Here is a 13461-nt window from a genome sequence, read left to right as displayed (position 1 = left end):
AGATCTTATTTAAATTATAAGGATTATTTAATATCTAATAAATTTATATTTTTATAAAGGAGGAAAAACTGCCCAATATTCCTTGTTCAACAAAGATAAATTATTCTTTCCTTAAAAATTTGTTTTGAAATACTTGTTTTGATTTCTGGCTATTTGTATCATCCAGGTTTAACAAAGGGGAAAACCCTTTATTATTTTCTGATTGACTTGTAGAAAATAATTTTTAAATGAAGTTAGAAAATGATCACATAAGAAATTTTACCACTTCATGATAAAAACCTTCAATAAACTAGGCATCAAAGGAACATACCTCAAAATAATAAGAGCTACTTACGACAAACCTACAACCAGCATCATACTGAGTGGAGAAAAACTGATAGAGCCATTAAGAACTGGAACAAGGCAAAGGATGTCCGCTCTCACCACTCCTATTCAACATAGTACTAGAAATCCTAGCCAGAGCAGTCAGGTAAGAGAAAGAAATAAAAGCATCCATATTGGAAAAGAAGAAGTAAGATTATCTCTGTTCTCTGATGACATGATCATATACCTAGAAAGCCATAAAGACTCCTCCAAAGATTCCTGGTCTTGATAAACGACTTCAGTAAAATATCAGGATACAAGATCAGTGTACAAAAATTAGTAGCATTTCTATACATCAGTACCTTTCAAGCTGAGAACCAAATATTTTTTTTAATAGCTACAAAAAAAAAAAAAACCTAAGAATACATTTTACCAAAGAAATGGAAGATCTCTACAAGAGTAACTACAAAACACTGATGAAAGAAATTATAGATGACACAGACAGACATCCCAGGCTCATGGAGTAGAAGAATCAGCATTGTTAAAATGACCATACTCCCCAAAGCAATCTACAGATTCAGTGCAATCTTTATCAAAAATGAACATCATTTTTCACAGAATTAGAAAGATACACTCCTGAAGTTCATATGGAACCAAAAGAGAGTCTGAATAGCCAAAGCATCCTAAGCAAAAAGAACAAATATGGAGGCATCATATTGTCTGACTTCAAATTATACTACAAGGCTATAGTAACCAAAACAACGTGGTACTGCTAGAAAAATGGACACATAGATCATTGGAACAGAATACACAACCCAGAAATAAAGCCACATACCTACAATCAACTGATCTTGGACAGGATCGACAAAAATAAACAATGAGGAAAGGACACCCTATTCAATAAAAGGTGCTGGGAAGAACGAAACTGGATCCTATCTCATCATATACAAAAATCAACTCAAGATGGAGTAAATATTTAGAATGTAAGACATGAAACTATAAAAATCCTAGAAGAAAACCTGGGGAAAAAATCTTCTGCTCATTGGCCTAGGCAAAGAATTTATGATAAAAATCCCAAAAGCAAATGTACCAAAACCAAAAATTGACACATAGGACTTAATTAAACTAAAAAGTTTCTGCACAGCAAAATAGCCTTCAGAATGAGGGCAAATATTTGCAAATTATATTTCTGACAAAGGACTAATATCTAGAGTCTACAAAGAACTCAAGAAAAAACCCATTGAAAACTGAGCAGAGGACATGAACAGCTATTTCTCAAAAGAAGAAATACAAGCAGCCAACAAACACATTAATAAATGCTCAACATCACTAATCAGAGAAATGCAAACTAAAACCGCAATATATCATCATACACCAGTCAGATACACCAGGCTATTACTGAAAAGTCAAAAAACAACAGATGTTAGTGTTGATATGGGGAAAAGGGAATGGTTATACACAGTTGGCGAGAATGTAAATTAGTTCAACCTCTATGGAAAACAGTATGAAGATTTCTCAAAGAACTAAAATTAGAACTACTATTTGACCCAGCAATCCCACTGCTGGGTTTCTACCCAAAGGGAATGAAATTGTTATATTGAAAAGACACGTATACTCGTATGTTCATTGAGACACTATTCACGATAGCAAAGTCATAGAACCAGCCTAAGTGTCCACCAATGATTGACTTCATTAAGAAAACGTGGTGTATACCATGGAATACAATGTAGCCATTAAAAACAATGAAATCATGTCCTTTGCAGCAACATGGATGCAACTTGAGGCTGTTACTCTTAAGTGAACTCACTTGGAAACAAAACAAAATACCGCATGTTCTCACTTATAAATGGGAGCTAAACAGTGGGCACACATGGAAAAATAATAGAAGGAACTCCAAAAGGAGGGAAGTTGTGGAGGGTGTGTGGGCAGGGCAAGGGTTAAAAAAATTACCTAATAGGTACAATGTTCAATTTGGTTAATGGGTACAGTAGAAGCCCAGTCCCTACCAGTATGTCTTATATTCATGTAACAAACATGCATACGAAACCCCTGAATATAAAATAAAATATTTTTTAAAAACAGGTTTTATTATATATCCTAATTTCAAAATTGTTTTTACTAGTTGTTGCTATTTGACATTAACAATTGAGTAATGAATGAATTATTGTCTTACTAAATATATTAATGGAGTCCTGTTTGCCATTTGGTTGCATGTTATTTATTTATTTATGTATTTGTCATTGCTCATGTCTGTTATAGGAAAGAAGAAGCCAGAGATCAGTTTTATGTTCCAGGATGAGATTGAAGATTTTTTAAGAAAACACATACAAGATGCCCCCGAGGAGTTTATTTCAGAACTTGCTGAGTACTTAATAAAGCAAGTATAAAATGTATTTTTTCTGTTTTATGATAGAAATTCAATGGGTTATTAAATAAGATGTTTTCCAAGATCATAGAAAGCAAATGTATTAGATATTTTTGTTTCAAACTTGGACTTTAACCTAGCCACCAAATTCCAGATTTTGTTTGCCTACAGCAGCAGTTTAATTCAACAAATATTTGTTAAGTGCTTTGGGCAAAGCAGTATGGGAAATAAAAGGCAGGAGCTAGAAAGTGTCCTCACTCACCGATCTTACAGTCATAAGTCTTGGTTAGGGAGAAAAACACCGGCATTAACCACTGGCTGGTCTCTTCTATAGCACGAAAAATAACATTCAAAAGGAAGAAAAGATAATTTTCTATTTTAATTTGGCAGAAAGTAAACAGTGTTTACTTTAAGGAGAATATAGAGTAACAAATTCACTTCAAAAAGAACAAATTTAGGCACTCCTACCTTGTGAATGGCTAAGGGTATTTTTATATAAAAATGAAGAAATTATGTATAACTTGACCATTAGTAACTAACTAACCTGGTCATCCCTCAAGTTAGTTTCACTGTGTACGCTTCCATAAATACAATCCAGGAGAGCAGTGTATCTAACTTTGATTTTAGAAATATAACTTCTGTGGTGATAATTTTTTTAATATAAGTATTTTTTGTGCATAAATGTATTATAGAACTATATTTTTCACATGTAAAAAAGTGAAATAGTTACTAATCATTTTGCACTGCTTTTTAAAATAATTATTTTAAGTTAGGCATAAAATGGTTTTCTTTAAATGTATTTTAATATTTTAGAAATTGAGAATTTTAAGATGGAATTCCTGAAGATGAAGAACAGATTTATAGTCTACTATTCTCCAAATTAATTTTTTTTTTTTTTTGAGACGGAGTCTCGCTCTATCACCCAGGCTGGAGTGCAGTGGCTGGATCTGCTCTCACTGCAAGCTCCGCCTCCCAGGTTTACGCCATTCTCCTGCCTCAGCCTCCCGAGTAGCTGGGACTACAGGCACCTGCCACCTCGCCCGGCTAGTTTTTTTTTTTTTTTTTTGTATTTTTTAGTAGAGACGAAGTTTCACCGTGTTAGCCAGGATGGTCTCGAACTCCTGACCTCGTGATCCGTCCGTCTCGGCCTCCCAAAGTGCTGGGATTACAGGCTTGAGCCACCGCGCCCGGCCACTCCAAATTAATTTTAAAAAGCAATTTTGAATTATGGGGGTTTTGTTCTTGGTGTCTTAATTGCAATAATGTTGAATACTTTAAAATAGAGAAAATTAGTCTATTTCTGTTTTAATTCCTAGGGTTGGGGAACAAATTGTTAGTGAACTTGTCTCTAAATTAGTTTTATTTGTATAAAAAAAAAGAGATCTCTATTCTTAAGCCTTACTTCCGTAGAAACAAAATTCCTTTTCTACATACATACTCAGTACATTTTAGTGAACTAAATATATTTGTCTTGTGCACAGACCTCTTAATAAAACTTATCTCGAGGTGGTACGTTCAGTATTCATGTCTTCAACAACTTCTGCTTCTGGGACGGGCAGAAAACGCACAATCAAGGACTTGCAAGAAGAAGTTTCAAACCTGTACAATAACATTAGGTTATTTGAAAAAGGGATGAAGTTTTTTGCAGGTATACTTAATCTTTGTTAATCTTATTTTTTCATTGATTTTCATAATTTGGAGAATAAATTAGTCTTAATAAAGCTCCTTTATTTTCCAGATGACACACAGGCTGCTCTTACCAAACACTTGCTGAAGTCAGTGTGTACTGATATCACTAACCTCATTTTCAACTTCTTAGCTTCGGATTTAATGATGGCCGTAGATGATCCTGCAGCCATTACAAGTGAAGTATGTTAATGATCTGCTTACTGCTCTTGATGTGTTCTGTTTTGCATCTATACACATTTTATTTTATCTTATTTGGTTTGAGGAAAAAAATCTAAGATTTTTTTATTCAACTTTTGTACAATAATATATACAGTTGCTAGCAGGATTGGCAGTATAACTAGTCTTAAAAATAATGATGCTTAATTACTTTAGAATAAAGTTTTTTCCTAATTACTATGTCACATTCCCTCTTCCTAATGACTGGCAAATCCATAACATTCTGACCCGTTTCCTTATCTTTGAAGTTATTTTTCCTTTAAGGACATCTCATTTCAATGTTTAGACTAATTCCAATTTAATTTTTTAAAACTCTAATCTCAAACTAAATTCAAAAGCTCATCTATTCCCTTCTTGCGATGTAATGTAGAGCGACGGCTCCCAGTTGCCTAGAGGAAGAAAGGTGCGGTCTATCCCAAGATGACAACCCCTCCTTCTCCTCCTCTTTCTTCTCTGTCCTCCTCCCACCTCCTCTACCTCCTCTTCCTCTTCCTCTTTCCTATTCTTCCTCCTCCTTCCTCACCTCTCTAGGTCCACTTCAAGTTGGAGATTTAGGAAAAATGAGGGAGGAAGAAGTGTCTTGATGTGAGTGACTACATATCACTGCTTTGATCACGGTCAAACCAAATCAGTCTGATGTTTGTGGTCTTTGGTGATGTAGTTAGTCATTGCCTCATAGGCGATATAAGTTGTTTCCTTGGAATGTTGTTTAGTTTCATGTGACTTCTCACAGTAAGGACCATCTCTCAAACAGAGGAACAGTTATTTCTTCCTCCTACCCCAGCAAGGTGCTGGACCCTTCCCTTCTTCTTGAGCAGCAAATTCCCAATTGTCTGGACAGTTTCACGTCTCCGGCCTTTGTACCAACCTCTGCTGTGGAAAATACAGGAGATCCTGTTCCATGCCCTTTAAGGGCCACAGAAGGGTTGGTGTGTGATTGGGGCAGGGAGGCTAGACAGGAGCAACTAGCCCCTAATCTTCCCAGACATTATACACTTCAGAGCCTATTGTCAAGCCGTTCCAGCAAGTCTACTCCAAAATTTTATGCCAGAAGAAACTAAAAGACTCTGATCAAAAATACCATAAAACTTCAATGGAAACTTAACGTGTAGAGAGAGGTGCTGAAAAGATTCCTCACACCATAGAGCATAACAAGCATCCAACCTCGAACAAGAGCTCAGCCTCCCATCTTCTAGGCATCCTCGATCTTTATGAGTGGGGCCCTTCACAGCTGGCACTGGGGAGAGAAAAACACTCTCTTCCTGCTCCAATGGAAGAATTAGCCTCTTAACCCAAATATTCTGTTTCTCACAAGGTCAATGACTCTAGTCTTTCTCTTACATTGATGAAGCAGGTGGGAGCAGCAGGGCTGTATCTAGCCTGTTTGGCTGATTGGCTACTGACTCGAATAATGTTTTTGTCTCTAATTTGAGATCTAAAATTCAAGAATATGATAAATTCCACTCAGCAACTTGTTGTACAGTATTTTTTTCACTTTACCTTGTATCCACTGCATGTCAAAAGCACAGTACTGAAAGAATTTTTATTTACCCCTACAGATAAGAAAAAAAATTTTAAGTAAATTATCAGAAGAAACCAAAGTAGCTCTTACAAAACTCCATAACTCTCTGAATGAAAAGGTAAGTAAAGTTTTATTCTGTTTACATGTCAGGGCTAGCAGTTTGTTACAAAGATCTTGGAGTAGATTTTTTATCAGACTAATTGTAAATCCAATCTAAAACTAGTATTTTGCACTCAGCTGCCTCTTTGAAAGGTGAGGAGAAGACGAAGCTACTGGCATTTTACCATTTTTAGTTCTATATCACAATTTCTAATTTATTGAGAAAGTGACCCTTTTAAAAATTGTATTTAGGTTGTAAAATTACAAAACAGTTATTACATGGCTGTACTTCTTTAGGCAGTTATATATAGAAGTAAATTACGGTATTCAATGCCTTTTCAGAGCATAGAAGACTTTATTTCTTGTCTGGATTCTGCAGCAGAAGCTTGTGATATTATGATGAAAAGGGGAGACAAAAAAAGGGAAAGGTAACATTAAATTAATATATATTTGGTAGTGTTCTTAAATGTGGGACTTTTCATGTCTGAAATTTGCATTTGTCTAACTGTTACATAGAGAATATGTATCTAATGTGTCTAATATATCTAAATGGCTGTAGACCTTCAAGATATTTGAAGTCTTAAAATAGTTAGATATTTCTCTCTGACCCTCTGGATCAAGTAGCAGAATTTCTTTATCCTATAGTTCATCAAGCCCAGGAACTTTTTATTAGCTTGGGGACTTTCCTTACAGCAAACCTCATCTAAATCAGTGCAAATTTGTTTGACCTCCAGCAACTCAAAACAAAAAACATACTTTGAGTATTCCCACTCTATAGCTTTTTCTTTAATTTTGTAGCATACTAATCTATCCATGCCATTTAGGTTTTATGTGTGTATATCCCATATTGAAAAGTTAACTTAAAATATTTATGGAATTAGATAAACTAGAGAAGCTAAAAATGAACAGAAAGGGATGAATTGAAATTGGTGAGAACTTCTTAAATTACGGTAATGAATTTGTGTGCTTTTTTTTTAGACAGATTCTGTTCCAGCATCGACAAGCGCTGGCTGAACAGCTGAAGGTCACAGAAGACCCTGCTCTTATTCTGCACCTCACATCAGTCCTGTTGTTTCAGTTTTCAACCCACAGCATGCTCCATGCACCTGGAAGATGTGTCCCACAGATCATTGCTTTTCTTAATAGGAAAATTCCAGAGGTACTACGTTTTCAATACACTTGAAACTTTCAAAACTTTCAAAGTTTTAGATTCTGAATATTTTGAGTGGAGTGAGACGAATTATTGTCAGCACTCAGGTATAAAACATATTAACATCAAAGTCCATTTCCAAAAATGTGAACAGAGGATTAGGAGATTAATTTTTAAAAATTCCGCATAGCTCAAGAATCTTTCAAGAATGTTCCGAATTTGGAAATTAAGCTTTCAGAAAAGATACAGTCATGTCAAATCTCCCATTTCAGCTTCTTTAGGTTTAACTTATCCATCAACGACCCATTCAAAAGTCTTTTCCTGTCCCTTTTACGTAAAAAACCCCTCAACTAAAAGGAAACTTCCCTATCCCTTTGGCTGTATCTTTGGTGATAGAACCAGGCAATGTCAACTTATGGTAAAGTGATTTGCATTCATGTTTTATCTCTTCTAAATTGTACACTCCTTGAGAGCAGAAACTGCTAGATTAGACTTGCTACTTACATGGCCAGTTTTTTGTAAAGATGAGGACCTTCAATGTGTATTAGTTGAAGAAATTCTACTTTATCTGTTCCACAGAGAGTTAAATTGTGTTGGTTAACTTTTCTTTCCTTTTTCACAGGATCAGCATGCTCTTTTGGTAAAGTATCAAAGTTTGGTTGTAAAGCAGCTAGTCAGTCAAAATAAGAAGACTGGGCAGGGAGATTATCCCTTGAATAATGAATTAGGCAAAGAACAAGAAGATGTTGCCAATACTCGTAAAGAGCTTCAAGAACTTTCTTCATCCATTAAAGACCTTGTTCTCAAATCTAGGAAATCATCTGTGACAGAAGAGTAATGATCTTAGTTTACATTTGTCATATAGTAAGCATTTTCCCCCAAGATTGGAGGTGAGTGGTCACAAAAAAGTAGTCACTATACAACTCCCCTCTCCCCGCAAAAACCACCTCATACACACACAATTCAGTTAAAACAGTAGTGTTGTATTAAATGTAAATCTTAAAAAGATGTGAATTTTTGTAAATTGGGTTCTTCATGGAAGTTTTTTCCACCTTATTTTCACACAAACACTATATGAAATTTTTCACATAAACATTATTTTCACATAATTTTTAAAATTACATATTTCAGATTTGTTTTCTTTCCAGATGTTGAATGAAAAACAAATTTTCTGATCCATTTATCCCTGGGGAAGGATTCATTTGTTGTGAGTGCCAGTATACTTAAATGTATACTTTAAATACATTTAAGTAGAAATTTAAAATGTGGTCTTTTTAAAAAAAAAAAAAAAAAAAAGACACACTTCTGTGTCAGAAATGAAAATAAATCGTGTATTTTATTTTTAAATAGAAAACACTACTTCAAAACTAAAATATAGAAATTTACAAAAAAAGAAAAAGAAAAATTAGTAGTAAGCCCTTCCTCTTATTTTTGGCAGAATAAACATTGATTTTGGTTGGGGCCACAAGGATGCCTTTACAGGTGCACAAGAACGCTAGAGTGGCCCATGCATTGTTGTGTTCTAAAACAAGCTACTAACAAGAGAGAGAACACGTGCAATTTATTACCAGTAAGCATAAGTCATATTTAACATTGGAATAAGCATTTTATTCAAAGAATTTTCTTTGATCCAGTTTGCATTTGTACATTTTATTTTTTTAGTTCAGTAGCTGCTCTATCACATAATACTTTGTAAATACTAGTGTGAAAAACAGATAGGATGCCTTTTCCAGTGGTAGGAACATCTGTACGTGCATTTAAATCATTACAAGCTTTTTTCCAAAACTAGAAACCCTTATTAAAAAATAGGTATTTTTGTTTTCTGAAGATTATTAGTTAAAAATAACTTTAAAAGGTCCTTAGAGTAATCATTTCAACCAAATGAATTTCAAGCAACAACTTACTATTTATCAAAAAGGGATTTAATTATTTTTAATGTAATTAGAAATTAAATTTCAAATATTTAAAAATACTATTTTATATAATTTCTTATGACATTTTAAACTTTATATTTTAAAATATTTGAATACGAAAAGATCAGTCTACCTCTACTCCATTCTAGACAAATTATTAATGCTTAGTGAAAGTAATTAAATTGCTGACTTGGCATTATTATTAAAGTTGATAGAAATGCAACATTAAATTTGAAAATGTTTCCTGTGGGTAATTTTCTATTATATATTTTCATATGGGCAAAGGGAAAAATGATAAATCCTCTGTAATCACAAACCCCAATTTCATTTTGTTTATTCAGCTTCTAAAATATTGAACACCCAGACTTTTAATTCAACCTTTAAGAACCTTATCATTTATGTTTCAGTAGATATGAAAGTAATCCATGTTTGTGTCAAACGATCATAGAAAATAAATAGAAGAGACAGTGAAGCAAGTAAAAAGAAAAGCATTGTTTTAATTTGTTTGCATTAATTTTTTTCATTTGTCAAAATGCTTCTTTTGTTGCCACAGTAAAGAACGGTTTTTACTGTTTTGTAAGTAAAATTACATAGCTGATTTTGTGTGTAAAGATTAATTTCGTTAATAAAAATTATATGTTTACTGTGATCTTAATGGGCAGGGCTAAGAAAGTTATTTAAAATAAAGTTACCTATTCTACTAAATTTTATAGTACTTTGAAGCTTCTATTAACACAAAGATTAATTGGTGCATGTATTTTATGTATATATATTTTGAATTCTCATTTTGAACATTATTAAAGGATTTTATTTTTCTCACACAGAAATAGTTCCATAGCTCTCAGCGTCTTTCATTCCTTGAGAGTTTGCCATTCTAGAACCATTTTATCTTAGTACATGATTTCTCAATTAACTAGATTTCAGCAAATGTGTAGCTATATTCTTGCATATGCTAATTCCTGCTATTGCAGTTGGGGTAGAAATATTGGAAAATGTGCTTAGGTATTCATGTTCCTGTGTTCCAGCTCTAGACTTACATGTTTTTCAGGAGTCAAAGGAAACTCTTGGCCATCAGAAAGAGCCAATGAAGAGTGGCATATAGTATCAAAATTGCAGTGTATTTTGTGAAAAGACCTTAATGCTAAATTAGGACAATAAATGTAATAGTTGCTTAACCTGAATGTAGAGCCATCTTGAACTTACTAGAGAATATGCTTTAGTCAGACCAAAAAGCACCAAGGATAAGGTCAGGGTGCAATGGTGATCTGAAGCTGAAATCAGATTGAAAAGGAACAGTTCATTCCTTCCTCAGAAACGACACTAGACCCAGAGTGTATTAGTCCATTTTCACACTGCTAATAAAGACATACCTGAGACTGGGCAATTTACAAAAGAAAGAGGTTTATTGGACTTAAATTTCCATGTGGCTGGAGAGGCCTCACAATCATGGCAGAAGGTGAAAGGCAATGTCTCACATGATGCCAGACAAGGGAAGAGGAGCTTGTACAGGGAAACTCCCCCTTTTAAATTCATCAGATGTCATGAGACTCATTGACTATCACGAGAACAGAGCAGAAAAGACCTGCTCCCATAATTAAATCACCTCCCACCCTGTTCTTCCCATGACACGTAGGAATTGTGGGAGTCAGAATTCAAGATGAGATTTGAGTGGGGACACAGCCAAAACATATTCCATCCCTGGCCCCTCCCAAATCTCATGTCCTCACATTTCAAAATCAATCAATCATGCCTTCCCGACAGTCTCCCAAAATCTTAACTCATTTTAGCATTAACTCAAAAATCCACAGTCCAGTGTCTCATCTGAGACAAGGTAAGTCCCTTCCTCCCATGAATCTATAAAATCAAAAGCAAGTTAGTTATTTCCTAAATACAGTGGGAGTACAGGCATTGGGAAAATACAGCCATTTCAAATGGGAGAAATTGGCCAAAACAAAGGGTCTACAATCCCTATGCAAGTCGAAAGTCCAGCAAGCAGTCAAATCTTAATGCTCCCTTTGACTCCATGTTTTGCATCTGAGTCACACTGATGCAAGAGGTAAGTTCCCATGGTCTTGGGCAGCTCCCCCTCTGTGACTTTGCAGGGTACAGCCTTCCTCCCGGCAGCCTTCAGGGGCTGGCATTTAGTGCGGCATTTCCAGGCACATGGTGCAAGCTGTCAGTGGATCTACCATTCTGGGGTCTGGAGGATAGAGGCCCTCTTCTCAGAGCTCCACTAGGCAGTGCCCCAGTAGGGACTCTGTGTGGGGTCTGCCACCGCACATTTCCCTTCTGCACTACCCCAGCAGAGTTTCTCCACTACCCCAGCAGAGTTTCTCCATGAGGACCCCGCCCCTGCAGCAAACATCAGTAGGGACATCCAGGCATTACCATACATCTTCTGAAATATAGGCGGAGATTTCCAAACCTCAGTTCTTAACTTCGTGTACTCTCAGACTTAACACATGGAAACTGCCAAGGCTTGGGCTTGCACCCCTTGAAGCCACTGTTGGAGTGGTTGGGATGCAGGGCACCAAGTCCCTAGGCTGCACACAGCACGTTAACCCAGCCCATGAAATCATTTTCTCCTAGGCCTCCCGGCCTGTGATGGGAGAGGCTGCTGTGAAGATCTCTTGACAGGCTGTGGAGACATTTTCCCCATTGTCTTGGTGATTTAACATTAGGTTCCCTGTTACTTATGCAAATTTCTGCAGCTGGCTTGAATTTCTCCTCTGAAAATGGGTTTTTCTTTTCTATCACATTGTCAGGCTGCAAATTTTCTAAACCTTTATGTTCTGCTTCCCTTATAAAACTGAATGTCTTAAATGGCACCCAAGTCACCTCTTGAATGCTTTGCTGCTTAGAAATTTCGCCCACCAGATACCCTAAATCATCTCTCTCAAGTTCAAAGTTCCACAGATCTCTAGGGCAGGGGAGAAATGCTGCCAGTTCTTTGCTAAAACATAACAAGAGTCACCTTTGCTCCAGTTCCCAACAAGTTCCTCATCGCCATCTGAGATCACCTCAGCCTAGACTTTATTGTCCATATTGCTCTCAGCATTTTGGGGAAAGCCATTCAAGTCTCTAGGAAGTTTCAAACTTTCCCACATTTTCCTGTCTTCTTCTGAGCCCTCCACACTGTTCCAACCTCTGCCTGCTACCCAGTTCCAAAGTCACTTCCACATTTTCGGGTATCTTTTCAGCTGCACCCAATTCTACTGGTACTAATTTACTGTATTAGTTCATTTTCATGCTGCTGATAAAGACATATGCAAGACTGGGCAATTTACAAAAGAAAGAGATTTATTGGACTTAAACAGTTCCACATGGCTTGGGAAGCCTCACAATCATGGCAGAAGGTGAAAGACGCATCTCACATGGCGGCAGACGAGAATTTGTGCAGGGAAACTCCCCTTTTTAAAACTGTTAGATCTCGTGAGACTCATTCACTATCTCGGGAACAGCACAGGAAAGACCTGCTCCCATATTTCAATCGTCTCCCACCAGATTCCTCCCATGACACGTGGGAAATGTGGGAGTTACAATTCAAGATGAGATTTGGGTGGAGGCACAGCCAAACCATTTCACAGAACCAAATGGAATTTTTTCTATCAAGAACTAACTGATGTGAGTTGGGAGGGAGTAGGAGGATGGAAGATTTACTTTCTTTCACTAAGACCAATGAAGAATTTTCCCCAATACATGGGAGATGCAATAAAAGCACACAAAGAAACTCCCCTGGGATGTACATTTTCCACACAAATCTGGGAGCACTGTTCAAGTGGCTATTTAGATGACCTACAAATTCACACAAGTTGCTCTATCTTGAGGACCCTACTAAGCATACAACAGAATAAATACAGCCAGGAGAGACTTCTTTCAAACCATCTAAGAATGAAACTCTGACTTTCAGGCTTTCAGAAAAACAATTTGTATTCCACTTACATCATAAAAAAGAAGAAATAACAACTGTAAACACGTATTCAATGTTTATAAGTTCCCAGTGTTATATTATTTGTTTTATCAAACTTGCCCCTAGTTGCATCTTTATTTCTCTTAAGTGATTACTAGTAAGACAACCTGGCTGTTTGTTTTAAGGAGCAGGAAAAGCAGGATTACACTGATGGTAAGATGGAAGAAAGGGAGGACATGGTGCATTTATGGACTTGGCCTAATTTACTGGATCTTGTATGACAGGTAAATACTA

General features: G+C 36.0%; 1 protein-coding gene across 1 annotated transcript in view; it reads left to right on the top strand.

Moving 5' to 3' along the window:
* UFL1 (UFM1 specific ligase 1) overlaps window positions 1–10080 on the top strand; it is a 33468-nt gene extending 23388 nt beyond the window's left edge. The window contains exons 13-19 of the mRNA XM_023205869.3: window positions 2563–2680; window positions 4150–4316; window positions 4407–4537; window positions 6133–6213; window positions 6537–6622; window positions 7173–7353; window positions 7967–10080. Of these exons, the coding sequence (XP_023061637.2) occupies window positions 2563–2680; window positions 4150–4316; window positions 4407–4537; window positions 6133–6213; window positions 6537–6622; window positions 7173–7353; window positions 7967–8182 (980 nt within the window). The 3' untranslated portion in view covers window positions 8183–10080. The remainder of the gene's footprint in view (window positions 1–2562; window positions 2681–4149; window positions 4317–4406; window positions 4538–6132; window positions 6214–6536; window positions 6623–7172; window positions 7354–7966) is intronic.
* Window positions 10081–13461: the final 3381 nt, after the last annotated feature.

Source organism: Piliocolobus tephrosceles, chromosome 5 (genome assembly GCF_002776525.5).
Source record: "Piliocolobus tephrosceles isolate RC106 chromosome 5, ASM277652v3, whole genome shotgun sequence".
Classification (NCBI taxonomy): domain Eukaryota; kingdom Metazoa; phylum Chordata; class Mammalia; order Primates; family Cercopithecidae; genus Piliocolobus; species Piliocolobus tephrosceles.
This window is presented reverse-complemented; position numbering and strand designations above follow the sequence as displayed.